Source organism: Phoenix dactylifera, chromosome 18, assembly GCF_009389715.1.
Source record: "Phoenix dactylifera cultivar Barhee BC4 chromosome 18, palm_55x_up_171113_PBpolish2nd_filt_p, whole genome shotgun sequence".
NCBI lineage: Eukaryota > Viridiplantae > Streptophyta > Magnoliopsida > Arecales > Arecaceae > Phoenix > Phoenix dactylifera.
Genome location: NC_052409.1, coordinates 5,239,347 through 5,257,410, shown reverse-complemented (window position 1 = coordinate 5,257,410; position 18,064 = coordinate 5,239,347). Strand labels below are relative to the sequence as shown.

At 39.3% G+C, this 18,064-nt stretch overlaps 2 protein-coding genes across 2 annotated transcripts; both read left to right on the top strand.

Annotated features, from left to right (window-relative positions):
- The first annotated feature begins 272 nt into the window (after nucleotides 1–272).
- Nucleotides 273–9,767, top strand: LOC103722724 (la-related protein 1C-like). The gene is made up of 6 exons (XM_008813387.4): nucleotides 273–1,027; nucleotides 1,182–1,770; nucleotides 1,856–2,024; nucleotides 2,108–2,198; nucleotides 8,424–8,495; nucleotides 8,714–9,767. Exons 1-6 carry the CDS (start codon nucleotides 548–550, stop codon nucleotides 9,014–9,016), a joined length of 1,704 nt encoding a protein of 567 aa, XP_008811609.2. The 5' UTR covers nucleotides 273–547; the 3' UTR covers nucleotides 9,017–9,767.
- A 7,041-nt stretch (nucleotides 9,768–16,808) lies between these two features.
- Nucleotides 16,809–18,064, top strand: LOC103724108 (bZIP transcription factor 27). Its single transcript, XM_017846709.3, has 3 exons — nucleotides 16,809–17,406; nucleotides 17,575–17,652; nucleotides 17,791–18,064. Exons 1-3 carry the CDS (start codon nucleotides 17,005–17,007, stop codon nucleotides 17,863–17,865), a joined length of 555 nt encoding a protein of 184 aa, XP_017702198.1. The 5' UTR covers nucleotides 16,809–17,004; the 3' UTR covers nucleotides 17,866–18,064.

Here is an 18,064-nt window from a genome sequence, read left to right as displayed (position 1 = left end):
CTTTTAACCATATAAGCCACATCAATGGAAGATAGCATTGCTTAGGTAGGAATGCACTTATCCTTGGTATTAGACCAAAGCAAGTAACACGGCAAACCTATGCACGACTTATTGAACGGAGAGAGAGAGAGAGAGAGAGAGAGAGAGAGAGAGAGTCCAAAGAGGAAAAGGAGAGAGAGAGAGAGTCAGAGTCCAAAGAGGAAAAGGTAATACCAGGGAAAGGGCAAGGGTATTTCCTCGCATCATTAATTGAAAAAACCACTCTCCGCCGCAGCTCCTCTTCCGGCCCTCAAAAGCAAAGCAGGAACCGAGAGAGAGAGAGAGAGCGAGAGAGAGAGAGAGACCTAAACCCCCTCCCCGTCGTGCTCCCATCGGATCATACATTGCTGAAATAATTTCGCTAAGCGCCTCGGAATTTTCCCTAATTCCCCATCATACTCCCACCGCCGTCTCCTCTCTCCTAATTCGCTTTTTTTTCTCTCCCTCATCTTTGCTTCCGGGAGCTCGCCGATCCCCGATCGGAACCCTAACCCTAGCATCCCCCGCAATGTCGCCCGCCTCCGACCAGTCCTCCTGCAACCACCTCTCCCCCTGCTCCGCCCACCCCGCCCCCCGCGGCGGCGGTGACGGGGGTCTCTCCGCCCCCTGGGCCCAAGTCGTCCGCGGCGAGCCCGAGGCCGTCCCGGCCGCCTCCCCCTCGCCGCCGCGTCCCGCCTCGATCTCCCCCCCGGCGCCCGCCGATCGCTCCCCGCCTTACGCGGAGGACGCGGCCTCGTCGTCCATGCCGCCGCCGCCGTCGTCCGTGCCGCCGCCGTCCGAGAGCCCGGACCAGGGGAGCAACGGCAATGTCGCCGCCCGAGGGAAGAAGCCGGCTTGGAACATGCCGTCCAATGGCTTCAATGAAGCAGGCCACGTCATGGGGGCCGACTCCTGGCCCCCTCTCTCCGAGTCTGCCAGGGCTTCTTCTAAATTATCGTCGTCGGATTCTCTGAAGGCGCTCTCAGATGGATCAGTCTCTGCTCCTCCGGTGCGATCCTTAATTGTTTCATTGATTTTTTTACAGGAATTTAGCAAACGTTTTGAGTTTTTATTCCTTTTCCATGCTTGCATGTTGTTTGAAACCCATCTATTGACTTTGATCTTCTTGGAATCGGGGTCCTGGGATCACGTCTCCTTTGCAGAAGCCAAATTCCAATCACCCAAACCCTAATTCTTCTCTGAACCATGCGGCCCCTGTCCGCCAGAAATCCATTCCGAATTCTAAGTCCATGAGGCGTGGTGGTGGAGGCGGCGGCAGTAGCAGTGGTGCATCAACCAATGGTGGATCGCCACCACCTTTATCACCACCGGCTTCAGCCGAGACAGCTCAGATCATCCCTGACAAACAGTCTGGCCCAGAGCCTTCCGCCACCGTCCATCCCAACGGGAGCAATAGCAATTGGCATCATGGTTTGAGGAGCAACGGGTTCACACCAAAGCAGCATGGTTCAGGGGATCACCATGGCGGCTACGGTGGCAATCGCAGGGGCAACAGTGGTGGTGGTCGGTCCCATCATGGAGCCTATCGGAGCTGGAGGGATCACGAGCGGGGTGGCTATGATTGGAATCCTCTTAGAGGTTTTAGTGGGAGAGATGCTCACATGCTGCTTCCGCCACAACAGCATCGGGGTCATCCCCGGCCATTCCCCAGGCAACCTCCACCTTCTCCAGCACCGTTTGTAAGCCCTCCTCCACATGTCCGGCCTTTCTTAAGCCCCATGGGCTTTGCTGGTAAGCTACACGGTCTTTGGTTCTCGCAATCTCTCTTATCTCATGATAGGTTTCTCCATTTTGATGGTCTGTAATTGTTTATCAGAAATTCCTGCTCCTGTATATTACATCCCAGCCCACCCACCACTTGAATCGCTCAGAAACATGCCTTTTGTTGCTCATCAAGTACCACATGCAATACCACCTACAATGTTTGTTAATGGAGCTGATCATCAGCGTGCTTTGCTTTTGAAGCAGATAGAATACTATTTCAGGTAACTTCGAAGGTCTACAATTAATTAACATTTAACCTTGTTATGGTACTTTGTGTCATTTATTTTTGTCATCTTGCTTGCAGTTCTGATAACTTGTGTAAAGACATATACTTGAGGCAGAGGATGGATGGCCAGGGCTGGGTGCATATCTCATTGATTGCTGGCTTTAATCGAGTGAGTTAATTTGGAATGCTTTGATGTTTTCTTTTCATCAATTTTTGATTTTGCATTGTTACTCTTATGATATATGTAGTACAACTGCTGTTAGTTTTGTTTATATATTGTGTACTAAGAGCTGTTGGTTTCTTTTACACCATATTTTCAGAAGAAGCAGCTATAGATGATTTTACCCTTTACTGCCAAGTTGGACCTATAATCAGTTGTCTATACTTATTTGTATTTTAAATAGTATGATAGCTTTATCTCTGGTTTTGCGGTGCAAGGTTTTACAGTTTTTGAGTTGGTAAAACTTTGCCTTTTGCGTGGTTAGAAGGCAATTGTTGGTGACATGAAGTTCAATCTGCTCATGCATGCATAGACTTGCCTTTGTTTGTTTTATGATATATCAATTTTCAGTTCTTTGCTTTCAAAGATACTAAAACACTGTGAGCCCATGTCATAGTTTGCTACTGCTGACAGTATTGGGGTGTCTAGAGAGTTATTGTGATTCAACTGGTATATCTTCTAATAGATGCTCCTCCAAAATAAATCCAACAATAAATTAGATGACCAATAATCATGTGCATAAATGAAGTTTGATAGCTCCAATGATCAGCATGTGATCTCCTAATGATAACAAGACAATTAGGAAAACTAAGTAAGAGAAAGGTCAAAGATGATGTTACATAACTAATATTAATGTCAAGTTAATTCTAGATGTAAGAATCAAAAACATTACAAGATATTGGCATGATTGCCAATGATTTAAGCTAAATAACTTTTGATAAAGTAGTAAAATCTAATTGATGTTCTTTGTCCAGATAGAGATATTGTTTTCTAAATTTGCAAGATCTTTTTTTAATAAAAAATATAAATTGAGTTTTGCATGTGGATGTGAAAATTTGCTTTGGTTAAGATTAATTTTTCTAAAATAATTATCTAAGAGAGAGGTAGAGAGAGAGAGAGAGCCTTTGCATTCAAATTTGGAATTGATTGAGACAAATTTGTGTCTTCATCACACGTCCGTAGTATCTAGGATATTTTGATGGCTGTAGCTTCGCAGGGCAGGAAAGTAATGAATTGGTTTATTCATGTTTTTTCTTTGGTCACACAAAAAAAATTGATCGATAGAATTAGCTGACTGATATTGGTCCAAATTATTCATATTTAACTTTTAAGCATTAGCTTAGTTTTGCTTGGCTGTAATTAAGATAATTCGAATCAAAATGAATGCATACTAATTATCTCTACTTCAAAAAGAGACTTGAAATTTGTCCCTTTCCTATTTCACATTTTTTTTATTGCCTGTCTTTTCTTGACATTGCTCTGTTCCATTCCTTATCTCTCTCTACTGCAATTATGCTATAGCTACAAGATGCTTGATTCATGTTTCCCTTGGTCCATTCCTTTCTATATAACACTTTTTAATTAATGTTTGGTGAGTAACGGTAGCATCTTGAAGCTATTCAACATGGTCAAACCTGAATCGATGTGTGATAGCCTGTACTGCTGCTCTATCCTGCAACATGCAGAACCTGTTGAAACAATGTATATTGTGAATCCAATATAGGCAGGTCCTTTATTTCTATTTTTGAGGATAACATGCCCTTTATTTCTTGTTGCTTGTAATCAAGGACTATTTATTGTGCCCATGCCTGTTAGAGGCTGATATGGTTGACAGACCATATCGACACTAGGCATTTAAAATATAGACCAATTCTTGTTTGTCTGTATTAGTATGTAGTTTCATTTAGGCATTTAAATAAACTCATAGATTTTCTTATATTTGTGATGATTATTGTATAATAAGTTTATTGTATAGTATCTAGTAAATTGTTAGACAAATTAACATTGCACAACTATACCTACAACACAAACCATGTTTAAGCATTGATTTTTTTTTTTTTTGTCAACATACTTCAAATATTGTGGGAACTTTGAGAAGCTTATGTTCCATGAGTCGCCTTGATTTCTTATCTTTTGTTCCATGTGGAACAAACATTTTTAATCAGTGGTGTGCCTAATCTGCAGATTCAGTACTAAATCCTCAAAAGAATGCAAAAAGAAAAAAAAACAAGGAACGGTTCCAGAATGTCTAAATAGCAATGAAGCTATTTAGGATGGTTAGATATGAAAGTAGGGCATAGGATTGTATTGCTTCATATTAGGCTAACCTATATCAGTTTCATATGCACCAGTGCAGGCTGCTCCAATAAAAATACGAACTTGCAGGAAAATACAGTGACGCATACCATTGTACCATATTGATAAATTCTGGTACAGTATGTATCAAGATACCATTTAGCATGGATGAGCTTCCTGATCCTTGCTACAGACTTCCACATTCGAATGACATGTGATATGTGTTACCACCTCTCGGGATGAATCGATGAAGATTAAGAATTGAAATAGTTCGCACTGCCATGATTATCATTTGAATTTTTTGGGTTACTGTATAATGTTTTGTTGGGTTGACGATATTGATTTTCTCCTTCTATTTCTTTTTCTTCTTTTCCTTTCTCTTCATCTATCTACTAAGTGTTAGACCATTACTTTTTTTGGCCTAACTCATTAGGAACTATATTAATCTTAGGTACACTGAAGTGCAGAACCTTCTCTTTTATGTGTATATTGACTTTTAGAGAGAAAGGTTGTGTATAATGCTATTTTATTATGGACATATGCTGTGGAGTGTTTGTAACAATTTTAGTGAACGATATTCTTGATTGGATGATCTTTTATTTCTTCATTGAGAGGAACTATTTTGTGTGTTTATTCCCTTTTGTGGCATATTACAATAATAAAAGAACATGCTTGTTCGCCTTGTCATGATCACCATCCAATCAAATTAGCTGATTGGTAATTATATTAATCTTGGGAATCCTGTTGTGCGGGCCCTTGTTCAGGTTTATAGTCATGTTTAATTCCTATCTTCATGGTAATTTATTACTGTTTGCTTATATCTAACTTATAGTGGATAGGGAAATGAGAGGAGGCCCATAAAATTCATTGGAGTGTGTGGATAGCACAGGAGAAACACTCCGTACAGGGTGAAAAATATGTGTTCATGATTGCCAAAAAGGGAAAAATAGATTTGTTCTTAACATCAAGCTTAAGTGCTACCTCAAAACATAAAGCTTTCATCATTCTAATCCATCAAATATGGACATGTGATTTTTCTGTTGGATCACACAATGGTTTCAAATTAAATCAATAATCTGAATGACATTCTTTACCTAACAAAATTTCATTGCATCAGTTTCTCAAGTTTGATTTGCATTGATAGTCATAGTGGATCTGGGTTAAGATTAATCTTGTATAGACTTGTGGGTCATTGGCCCAATCTTGATAGTCCAAGGGTGAAGATAGAGCAAATATTTTGTTCGCTGATAGATTCTTCCTTTTTCCCCTTCTCTGTGTGATGATTTGTTTTCAGTTATATTTTCTCTTGGCCATATCAACTTCTGACCCTGGGCTGTATTAAGAAGTCAAGGATCATCTTTGTGAGTTAAGTCAAGTTTCAAGCCATGCTTAACATAGTTCTTTAATTGAAAAGGACAGATGTAGTTAAATGGTATTTTATTTCTAATGCAATAACCAAGGATAAAAGGAACCTACTATACTGCTGGATTTTATGTATCAACATGCAGTATTAAGAGATATTAGGATGTCGGAGACATTTGTTTCAAGTATGGTTTTACCTTCAAAAATCTAAGACGGTCGAAAATTTGGCCATTTCAGGATCATAATATTTTAGCTTAGGACAAACCTGCATTGAAAATTTAGGAAATATCTGAGCTAGCATTTAGCTCTATGTGAGGTGATGATGAAGATACTGATATTTATGGATTGATCACATTTGGACTAGGTTAAGTAACGCAATTAGTAGTGACCACATGTATTTTGATATGTATAGATGTTCAATGGTTCTGTACATATCTCCAGACATATTCTCTTATGTAGGAACTCTGGTTCATCATGAGCAGGTGTTATATGAATGTGCTTTTAGATTCATGTGGTTTCATGCAAAGAATGGTGGGATCTTTCATGATAATGATCAGTCTGATTAGGAGTTTTCCTTATCTAACCATTTGATCTCTGTCTTTTTATTGTTATTTTTATTTGGTTAATTAGAACTAGCAAAAAAATTAGGTCATATAATATTTATTGTGAATTAACTTATTACCAGAAATTTTATTATGCTTGTTTCAAAGTGTCTAATTGTATATCTAGATAAGGTTTAGCTTTTGAAGTGGGAGATAATAAAAATCTATTCCTTCAAGGGAGTTTGGTTATATTTTTAGATTTTTTATAGGCAATCCTGTGGAATATTACTTGTGGGTGGTAGTGATTCTAGATTACATGTGATTTAGGAAGATTCTAGATATCTTTATGGTAATAGTTATCTATTTGAGAGGTTGTTCTTTATCGGTTGAATTGAGTTAGTTATATGTGAAGCCCTGCATGAATATCAGTTACTATCATTATTGCATAGACTTGTCATTATTTTTGAAAAAAAAACTTTAATAGCCCTTGTCATATTCGTGTTCTGGGGAGAGGATTATGGTGTCTCTATACCACAATCCAAGCCAAACCTTTTTTTAAACTGGTAATCTGAACTGACTAGCCCATTTAATAAATAGGTTAGGTTGGGTAGCCTTAGGTGCTAGTTCATGCTAACTTGACTTGACATTCTTAAATCCATGTTGGCACAATTATCGCGATGCTAACCTGGCTAATTTATTAGTCAATGTTTTTTCTGAGATTAGGAGGGAATAATCCCCACCTTGTACCCTCTGCTCACCCCACCTGAGGACTGATCACAACAGGAATTGAACTCCTAACCCCTTGCCAAGGGGCAAGGGGTGATATTGTCAGAGCAAGCGCTTGGTGATAATTTATTAATCGACGCTAACCTGTTAATTTCACATGTAATAATTTATAAACATAATATCAGTAGTTATTTTTAAAAAGGTTAAATCGGTATATAATGGGTCATTTTGAGGTTTGGTTTGTAATCCTGTTGACCCAACTTTATTATTAGACAGGTCAATCTGGGTCAAAGTATATCAAGCATTTAAACCTGAAACAGCCCATTCAAAGACGGGTGAGTTGTGTCAACCCGTTTTTGATGCAAACCCTTACTGTAGCCAACCATCATGCTAACTTTGTGTTGGCTTTGTATCGGGTTGGCAGGTTAAGGTCAAGGATTACCAACATTAAGTATGATCTGTACTATCTTTTGCATACTAAACTCATGAAAGTTTTGCACAAGTTCTTATCTTTCAAGCATTCATAGAAAAGATGCTTGATATAAGCTTCTTGTGATTGTTGTTGGACAATATACTTGTCAGTAAGTATCTTGAAACGTGCATCCAATCAACTTCTTTGAATATGCTATTTGGATAAGACCAAGTTATGCTAAGGGTACGAATCATCAGGAGTGCCGCATTCACGCAGCTTCTCGGTTGGCTTTTTGCTGTTAATGTGTATCATAATGTATTAACTTGTGTCTCTTTATTCGTGTGCACTGCATGAAATGGAAAATTATTGAAATTGATCACTTTTTTCTCTGAGCAACCTCTTTTTACAGGGGGGTTATTATCTGTCTGTTGACATCAAAAGATGAGATAATATATTTTTATTGGAATTACTCCCAAGAATAGTGTTAAGCTGGTTCAGATGATTGTCTTTATGTTTTTCTATTGTCAATACTTAGTTAGACTTTTGTTAACATTGGTTCTAGTCCCTTCCCCACCGCACCCCGCACCCCCCCCCCCCCCCCCCCCCCCCCCCAAGCCCCTTTCAAAATTATGTCTCTAGATAGCTATGTTGATATTTCTATGATGATGTATAGCCCAACTAATATGTTTTTGTGTTCCTGCTTGCAGTCTCACATGCTAATCAGTTTGAATAAGGATCACAATTATATCTGTCAGCTGATGATCTTTGATAGGAAACCAGTCATCATTGTTTGTAAACAAATTATGACTTTCTCACACAATAATCATCTCCTTTTCAGCAAATTGTCTTGTATGTAATTACTTTTCAGTTGCTCTTGTCTGGATGCATTTGCAGCCAACAACTGCAGTAGTGCAAGTGTGGTCAGACTTACATTTGAATCCTTGCATTACTTTTATTGAATTAGGAATCTTGGCATTTGCATTAGATGTTGTGTTTCATTTCTTTTCCATGCATTTTTATTCAGCACAAAAAATGTTTCTGTTGTCATGTTTGCAGGTCAAGCAATTGACAAACAACATACCATATATATTAGATACGATACGAGGTTCAGATATAGTGGAAGTACAGGTACAAAAACAACTCTGTTATCGTTTCAGATATGTTTATAAAAAGTGTTGGTTTACTGCAAACTATTCCTTTTACTTGCCTGCTGATAGACAACAGCAATGAAGTTGCCTCTGCTTAGGTGTGAAGAATGCGTTGAATCATTAGCTTCCTTTTTGCATGTGAAAGGATTTTTTTATCACATTCATTAAATTGTTCCTTCTTCTTGTGTTGTGATGCAGGGCGAGAACATAAGGCGGCGTAATGATTGGGTGAATTGGATACTGCCATCACGACCGAATCAATATAGTACTTCTTCCAGGCCTTCCTCTCCAGCTACATCAAACTATGATTCTTTGGCAGCTGGTATGCATAATGTTGGACTAGGGGAGAGGGCTGCTAACCCCGATAATACGAGGGGCCAAACTTGGGCGGAGGAAGTTCTTAGTAGATCAGCATCTGGGCATCAGAATGATCTGTCGCATGTTGGAGAACCAAATGGAAAGGGGAATGGGCAAGGAACTGGCCACACAGAATCAGATTGATCTTAGTCTGTGTGAAGCTAAGAGGCCACATTCAAGGCCATTTTCATGATGCGCTGGATTTTGCAGGAAACAGTTGCTAGTGGGGAATTAATGAGTGACACTCTGGGTCCTTTATAAAGTGAGGTCCTTGCCTTTCTTGGCTTGGAATGTTGGTCTCCCTAACAGGATAGCAAATAAAAAGCAAAAAAAAAAGGGGAAAAGAAAATTAAAAAAATAAATTAAAGGACAAATGAAACGGCGTAGCTGGATAGAGCTTCCACTGAGTTGTATAGTTTGGTTTGGCTTTGGTGAATAGTGATTTTTAGTGGTGATATATCCGGTATGCTTGGTCCCTTGGGGATGTTCCTGAACAATCCCAGCCTTTTTTGGTCGCATACCACCATTTTTTTGGGGATTACAGAATTGAGCTCTCATGTTCCCAGAGTTGGATTATGAGGGATGGAAGTGATATAAATTCTTATATGCCTTCTCTTGAGCGACTTATATCACATCTATATACCTTTTCTTCAATTTTAATTGAAGATTGTTAGTTCATAAAATTCCTTGATTGTTTGGATAAATACTTTTGCATATATTAGGTCCAGACTCAATTTTTTGAACTTTAATGGTCTGAATTGTGTGATTTATTTAGTTTGCTGGTGGGACTTGAATAATCCACCAAGCACTGTGGATTCCCAAAGTAAGTTGTTTGATTCCAGGAACCTTGATATTTTATTGAAACTGAATGCACAGTACTTTTTTGCTAGTGAAATCTGGTTCACTTTGGAAGTGACTCTTGGTTTGCTATGGATCTCTCACCAGTTGCTATCTGGGTTACTTGTTAACGAAGGTTCATTTCATTGCACTTTCAGGTTTGCTTGCTCCGTGTGTGCATGCATCTATAGGCATTTGAAATTACGAATTCGTGACCTGGAGTGAGGTACTATTAGATGACATGATGTGTTGACTATTGCTGTGTCTCCTGGAAGCTCTGTATTTCTCCATTGAAGAAAATACATTATAACTACAGCAAAGCCAATTTTATCTTCCTGAGATTCTAGTAGGTTATATCTGGATGTTGGCAAAATTCTGCAGTCAATTCAATCTACATTCTTCAGCTGTAGTTTGATTCTTCACAACGGTCACCGCTTGCAGGCTTGTGCTATGTTCCATGTTTTAGTTGCAGGATGGAGTAATCTCTAAGCAAGCAAGCTGCATGCTGTGAAATTTCATAATCTTGGAATTGGAATGGGTTTGCAATTTTTGTTTCATTTTATTGCAGTGATATGGGTCCATTTCACTATATTGCGATAGAAATCAGGAGGGTGGATTAGTGCTGGTAACTGGTGCGGTATCCGTCGTGGTGCATTAATAAAGTGCAGCTAAGACTTGGGAGCACGGTGCTGTTAAAGCTTCATCTGAGCACACTTGATAGGACTCGATTCGCAGTCAGAGGATCGACAATCCACAGGTGCACTAGGGCTCTTTGTTTTGAATCCGTGGAGTATGAGCACGACGGCAGGAGGACAGGGTGCTGGTACCAAAAAGATTATAGAGGATGGAGAAAGGAAGCAAAAAAATTGAACGTCTTCAGCTACACAAGAAAAATATCAATAGAAGCAAAAGGGTGAAAAGAAAATTGAAGGAAATCAAATAAACAAGAAATTATCAATAGAACATGAACATATACATAAGAATAATTGCTTACATTCACTCTTCGCACTCGAGCTAGTGATTTCGCCAAACATGGGTAAATATAATCCTTTGTACTGCAGCAGGTGATAGGTCTCAATGCATTTTATAAAATGTATCTTCTCAAAATGGGAATGAAGCTATTATGTTGGGCCGTGACTTAGTACAACAGAGCAGTAGTGGCCAAGGCGCCAAATTATATTCCGAGTGAAGCCCACCACCAAGCACCGTGGCCTTTTACGTCACATTATTCTGTCTTTCTTTTCCATATTAATTTTTCTGAACAGGAGGAGCGAAGTTGGGTCTATTCTTATGATTTTGGCACTGACCGAACAACCATCTCTTTTGGCATGATGCTAATATATGTCGATTTATCTCATTTTGATGCTAAACGTGCAAGGAAACACGTGTTGGTTTTTCTCGATACGAGTACGACCGAACCCCATCTTGATAGAATATCTCTTCAGGTATTCTAGCTTCCCTACCTTTTCCAAGTTCATCCCGAAAAAAGATGCCTTTATCCTTTCTTTTCTTGCGATTTGCCGGCCCACACGTAGTGTAGCATCTCTGAAAGGTGAGAGGCAGGACTAGAGGGAGTATGCACTACGTAGTGTATGCTGCCGCTTAGCAAGCATAGTATTGCTGCTGATCTTCGGGCTGTGGACAGCTTCCGTCAATCTGCAAGGCAATAAACAAGCTTGGGTAACTCATCGGAGCTATGCTTTGGTCGGACCCTCGAACGCTTAAATCAGAGAGGAGTCTCCTTCAGCTAAAGATTGATCAGTTACCTTTTATAGAGGGTATTAATAGTTGAGGGATACGAAATTTCTGGAGATTGTGTTCCACCAAGGATGCTACGATCGTTGGAGGTTCCACTATAATCGTATGAGATCCGACTGTAACCCTCTCGGATATGCTAGGACGACTTAGGATCATACAATACTGATAACAGAACATGTCGTAACCATTTGAGTGAGTAGGTGCTAGTCGTAATTCCTGCCTTTGGTTGTCGCCCAAGATGAGAGAACCAAGGTTGTGCTTGTTGCCAAGGCAAGTAGTAGTTTGGCCGAGCCGGAAAACTCGACCTCAAAGGTTGGTTGCTTCTGCTATGCTCGGCTTTGATCGCCTGGTTGTCGCCGAAGCTTGATTCAGTTTGATCATGTTGAGCAGATGTCAGAGTTGATACGTTGACTATGAGCTAATTGAATCTGATCATGCCACATCCCTATACCCATCTGATGCCATATCACATTATAATCCCTTTCAACTTTACAATGCCCAAACCACCCTACTCACGAGTCCCGAAAACTTGGTACCATGCAACCAAAAACATAGCGTTGCCATGAAATTGCTCCGTCCCTACAAGACGGCTCGCCTGACTTTGTCTATTCTAATAAAGAACTGTTCTGGCATCAAAAAGGCAGTTAAAATACATCAGTAAGAAGAAAAGAAGATCATTGATGGCGTTAATACCCGGCCAATCCAAAACAGGGTCCCCGTCGTGCAGTCACAGCTGCCAATCATGGAGGGAAAGGACCAACTACTTTATGGCCGGAACTTTCATCCTGCAATTAAGAATTTCTGCCGATACACCCCGCATTCACCCCCTCCCCCAATCAATATTAAAGAGCCTTTAACGAAATTAAACATGCGACCTTTGTTTATCAAGAAAAAAAAAAAAAAAGACATTTTAGGTCGTAACAGAGCAATCTTACTATTATGCAAAGCTCACTATTTTCGGAAGCCTCGTGCACTGGATCGATTCTTAATTCTTTTTTAGCAAGACTGACTTTCAAATCAGAGAAGCCTTCAAAGCATAGCAATAAGAGTTTCAAAATAGCACATATCCCCTGTGGCATGCGATTTGCATGGTAGAGAGTAGTATAGTCCTCAATGATTGTCATGTCGTCCGGTCATGAAGACAGATGGCTATCAAATAGGGATGACATTGCTTGCAAAACATAGCAAGTTTTATGTGCCATACATCATGCTCTGTTGGTTAGCCATTTGTCTCGATGTAGTAGCCATGCATCCAGAGTTGTACCATTCTTTGCGGTGCAAAATGCACACTGTAAAGGACCTAGGTCATTTCAAAAATACTATATATTTCTCCTATTCTACACAAAATAGCAAGTTGCCATGCGATATGGAACTTTATTTCCAAAGTGGGCTTATAACAACCAGACCTCATATGAAAAAACTAATCGAAAGATATTATTTGTATTCCTTGATCTTATATAAGTATTCAAGATCTTCCCAACGAATAACCGATATAGGACTAAACGTACGCCTACACGGATTCTCACATACTTCTCCTATTTAAGCTCCTACATTTTTGCCAAACTAAGCATCCAAATACCATAATCAGCTCATAGTCAGCTCAAATATACTCGTGTTGCAGTATCCCCTAGTCTACATAGGTTATAGATCGGTTCGCTATGATATTCAAGATCTATCCAGTAAATAACCGATGTAGAACTAAACACACGCCCGTATAGATCCAAGTAGGGCTGCACTGTATCGCTGGACAAACTTGGTGGCTTGTATTTGATCCGTGATATAATTGAAAGTATCCAGTGGGGCACAGGGTATCTAGAGCAAGAGATGCATCTGGATTCAAAGTTCTCTCTCTAGAGAACTACATTCCCTGTTGGCTGGTGGAAACTTTAGAGGAAAAAGAATATCGAATGCAGATATTTATGCCATTTGTTTCTTTGGGGTTTTGTTTGCTGGTGGGGAAGGCTGGAAGCATGCGATACGATCGGTACCAGGTTCTTCGGTTTTTTGTCCTGCTAGTCATGAGTGATTCTTCCCAAGATGGGGAGTCACAGGAATTGGCTTGGTCGAATGGGGTGAGGATTAGGAGATATTATTAGTGAAACAAATTCACCATGAATTCATCATCCGCAAAGGAGATGATATATCAAAAATAACGCTGTCTTTGTTTGGAATTTTCGACACCAAGTTAAATGACATGCCGGATTCTGGTCCATGGCATCATCCCTATAAATTAACTAAGTTTTATCACACATCAAGGATTCAGATCCCAAGGGTAGAGACCATATTAAAATGAGAGCAGAAAGAGACCGTGTTAAATTAAAAACTCGCCAAAGTTAAAACGCTTCTTCATTTCTTCTTTCCATACAAGATATCCCTTTTCTATTCCAATTAAACATAAACAGAAAGAGACCATATTAAAGTGAGAGCTTATATATATATATATATATATAAAGATTAGAATATATGAGTTGTACTTCATATTATTAACTCTTTGAAAAAAAATAGATGGACTAAGATCCAAAAAAATTGAACATAATTTATATTGTAAAAATATAAATAAATTAAAATTCATGTATTTTGATTGTTCCAACCTAATTATCAAGTAAATATTAAAATGAATGGTTTTAATAGGATGATGCTATATTTTACTGTAATCTAATAATCAAAATCGTGTAAATTTAGACCTATCTATATTTTAGGATACCTAGATTTTAATCCATAAAGTGACTTTTAAATCTATGTAACTTGTTATTTATTTTACTATAGTAGTACAATTGATATTGTTCACTTTTATAATTATATTGATGCATATGTTAGTGACTACAAAAATATATAAATTTTGTTTTTTTGTGTAGTATAAATTATTTCAATAGTTTAGATTGTCAATTTGAATGATTTGTTATTGATTTAAAGTAGTAAACTCCTTTTACAAGAAGCTACAGTGAAGTGTTTGGTCAAACCATATGATATACATACATGTTCGCTCGCCCTTATATACACACATACACCTACACATATGTGTGTGTCTATATATATATTTATTTGTGTATGCATCTATAGTATTGGACTTGGCTACATTCAGGTGATCTCCACTCAAATTCAGATGTAAATTGGATAATATGATTCCACATCGATGATCCGAGCTATTGAATATGATCTACTACCTTTAAACTGCTTATATATCAAAAATTATATAATTTAGAGATTTTTAGCATATGCATTAAATTATCAAAAAAATAAATATAATTTGATATTATTTAAACTGTTCAATTTTATTTTGACTACTTGCTTTCTTTTTTTTTCAAATCACGTGGACACCTCACAATGTCAACATCACATGAAAGTCCATGGATTCCAGCTTGAGAGCTACTTGCTGCTTAGCATTGTATACCTTAATCCAATTCGGTTAGACCAAAATGAAACAAGGGGACAGGGAGTAAGGGTGCGAATGAGTCGGGTTGACACGTAACCTAACCCAACCTGATCCGACCCACTTATACTTGATCCGACTCATTTTAAAGAACCATAAGATCAGGTCGAGTTCTAAAATTGGACCCGTTCCATTCTTGGGGCAAGGTTTGGATTTTTTGAATTCTAACCTGATCCAATTCATTTGAATTTTAGGCAATTTTAGATTTCCAACTTACAACCCGACTTGACCTGAACTCGGTAAACTATTTGAGCCCGCAGGCCGAGGGGTGGCCGCCCCAACCATCCTGCCTGGTGTAATGAGCAGTTCAATCATGTACTTTCTTTCCAATATCTCTAGAATCCTTAAGACATTTTTTTCAAAAGTCTAGGTTCTTCTCAATGGTGAAATAACTTGTCTAATTCCTTTTGCCTTTGGGCTTGTTTTGGACTTTTGACAGACCTATCTCAAGCCCATTTATACTGCCTATAGCTGGCTGCCTAGCTGCAATAATTGCTTTCGCTATGAAACAACTCAACCACGAGTCAAATGCCTTTGGAAATTACTTTTGCCTATACCAAGAGCTTCTTGCAGTAGTCTACATTTGTAAACCTTCTCAGCGTATTTCAACTATGGTAGGATTGGCCATATGGCCAATGCCTGTACTTCGCTCCTACAGGCAAGAAAATAGGGCAGAAGGGAACAATTTGTTGGGTCAAAAGGAAAAGTTTTCAAGGTTTGCTCTATGGCATACATGAATAGATTTTGGTGTTACAGGAGCTTTCTTAGCGCTTGAGGATTGGAGGTCTTATGTCTTACATGTTGAAGTGACTATAATGGAGTAAGATTTAAAGAATCAGCAGTAGTGGAACGCTACATTTTCTCCACTTATATTAGCTGATGGCCTAATGGTATTTAGTAAGGCTTTTTTGCATGGATACCCTTCTAAATATCGAATTTTATATGAATATCCTTCCAAAATTGATATTTGCATGTATACCCTTGTAAAACTCTGTTATTGTATAAATGCCCGTAATATAACGATTGTTCTAACGGTGTTTAAAAAAATCATATTTATATTAATTAAAAATAAAATAAAATTTTAAATTACGCTATTGTCTTTGTCTTCTTCTCCTGCTATCGGGATCGTGATCTATTTGCATGTCTACCCATTAAGGATATTTTAGTCATTTTAATTTGAAACCGTTAATTTTTTAACGTCGTTAGATAGCATGGGTACATATGCAAAAACAAAAATAAAAAAGTGGTAGAATGGCAAAACAAGTGTTTTACGAGGGTATACATGCAAATATCAATTTTGAAAGGATGTTCATGCAAAATCCGATATTTAGGAGGGTATTCATGCAAAAAACTCATTTTGTAATAGGGATCAAAAAAACTTACAATTTGGATGAAAGCAAGTACATGAATTTTTTTTTTTTTTAAGGATAATACACAAGTTGATTATGGGTAAATTGAGAAGTTGCTACTATCATTCCAAAAGAATTTCAGCATTGAAGTTGCTACTGGTAAGCTTGGCAAAGAGAAATTTCAGATAAAAAGTTCAACCTCGAATAAATGAGTTATATTTCTTTATTATGAATCATAACATGATCCAATCCGAACCTGACCTAAATCCAAATCAAGATCCGAATTTTTTGGATTGAAACTGAGTTATACATGAATCCAATCCGTTCCACATGACTCATTGGGTTAAAAATTGTAGCCATGAACCTGATCAAAACCGATCTTTTATTGGATTGGATCTTTGGGTCTAATATTAAAATCCAAATAAAAAATTGAGTTGGATCGGATCACTTATGACCCAGACGAGACCTGACCCATTTGCACCCGCGAGGGTGACAAATAACGCCCCACTCCTCCCCTCCTCTTCCAGCACTCTCCTCGTTCTGGAACCTTGAGAGGCTTTTCCTTCGGCCATCCTCTCTCTCTCTCTCTCTCTCTCTCTCTCTGTGTGTGTGTGTGTGTGTGTGTTCGTTCCTCGGAACAAGTGCCCACCAACAACAACAATAGCAGCAATAATAGAGGGATCTCCACCTCCTCCTCCTCTTCCACCAGGTCTTCTTCTTCTCCCCCTTCTACTCCACCCGAGACTCCAAGGAGAAGCATGGAAGAAATTTGGAAGGATATCAGCCTCAGCACTCTCCACCAGGGCCTGGAGGCCAAATCCACCTCGACCACCTCCTTCAACGGCATCGTCCTTCAAGACCTCCTGGCTGGGGCCTTTAAAAAGCCACCCCCTGTTTCGGCTCCTCTTAATAAGCTTCCCCTGCCTCCCTTCGCTGGCCTCAGCCTGAACTCTGGCCACCTCGTGGTCTATCCCAACTCCAGCAATTCTGATACTAATGGTGCTGCTTCCTCCGCAGGCCTCGTCGCCTGCGGCTCCAAGAAGAGAGCATTAGAGCAGCAACTGGAAGCGAGCTTGGGCCATGGCAGTGGCGCCGATGGACGGAAGAAGAGGATGATCAAAAACCGGGAGTCGGCGGCTCGTTCTCGAGCAAGAAAACAGGCATCACCTCTCTCTCTCCTTCTCCTGTGTATTCCTCCCTTGCTCTTCGTTGCTGTTTTCCTGGCTTGGCTAATCTTAGAGATCATTGATCTTAGGTAGATAAGAAACGAGTTTGTCTTGTCTTGATCAAAGTTTTGATCTTTGAATAACTTTTGGGGTGGGGAACAGGCTTATACACATGAGCTGCAGCGTGAGGTTGCTCGTTTGCTAGATGAGAACAGAAAGCTGAAGAGAATGTTTGAGGAGGTAATTTCTAAGCATCCCATCTCCTCTCTTCCTCTCCCTCTCTCTCTCTCTCTCTCTCTCTCTCTCTCTCTCTCAAAGCTTATTTCCATTTCTTGATTACTTATTAGTGTTTTGTGCTGATTGCTGTGTGGTGTACAGTTACGTTTGGCGATGGAAGCTCAGGTACCTGCAGCCAAGCGCACGCTGCAGAGGACCTCAACAGCTCCATTTTGAGGGGTTAAAAAAGATAAAACGAAGAGTGGGGTTGTGGAAGCCTCTTTCGAAAAGAACACGACAGTTGGAATATCTTTTAAGTCCCTGTATCTCTCTTTATTCCTCCCACCCCAATCCCTTCGCCACCCCACCATTTCCTCTCCCATGTACTTGCTTACAGACCTTATGCATTATATTTCTTCCCATATGGGTTGTGCTT

Excerpts from the sequence above, each read along its gene's own strand:
- LOC103722724 (XM_008813387.4), top strand. The coding sequence starts at position 548 with ATGTCGCCCGCCTCCGACCAGTCCTCCTGCAACCACCTCTCCCCCTGC. Across the intron at positions 1,771-1,855 it reads AAGCCCCATGGGCTTTGCTG|AAATTCCTGCTCCTGTATAT; the intron begins GTAAGCTACACG and ends ATTGTTTATCAG. Across the intron at positions 2,199-8,423 it reads TGATTGCTGGCTTTAATCGA|GTCAAGCAATTGACAAACAA; the intron begins GTGAGTTAATTT and ends TCATGTTTGCAG.
- LOC103724108 (XM_017846709.3), top strand. The coding sequence starts at position 17,005 with ATGGAAGAAATTTGGAAGGATATCAGCCTCAGCACTCTCCACCAGGGC. Across the intron at positions 17,407-17,574 it reads GTTCTCGAGCAAGAAAACAG|GCTTATACACATGAGCTGCA; the intron begins GCATCACCTCTC and ends GGTGGGGAACAG. Across the intron at positions 17,653-17,790 it reads TGAAGAGAATGTTTGAGGAG|TTACGTTTGGCGATGGAAGC; the intron begins GTAATTTCTAAG and ends TGTGGTGTACAG.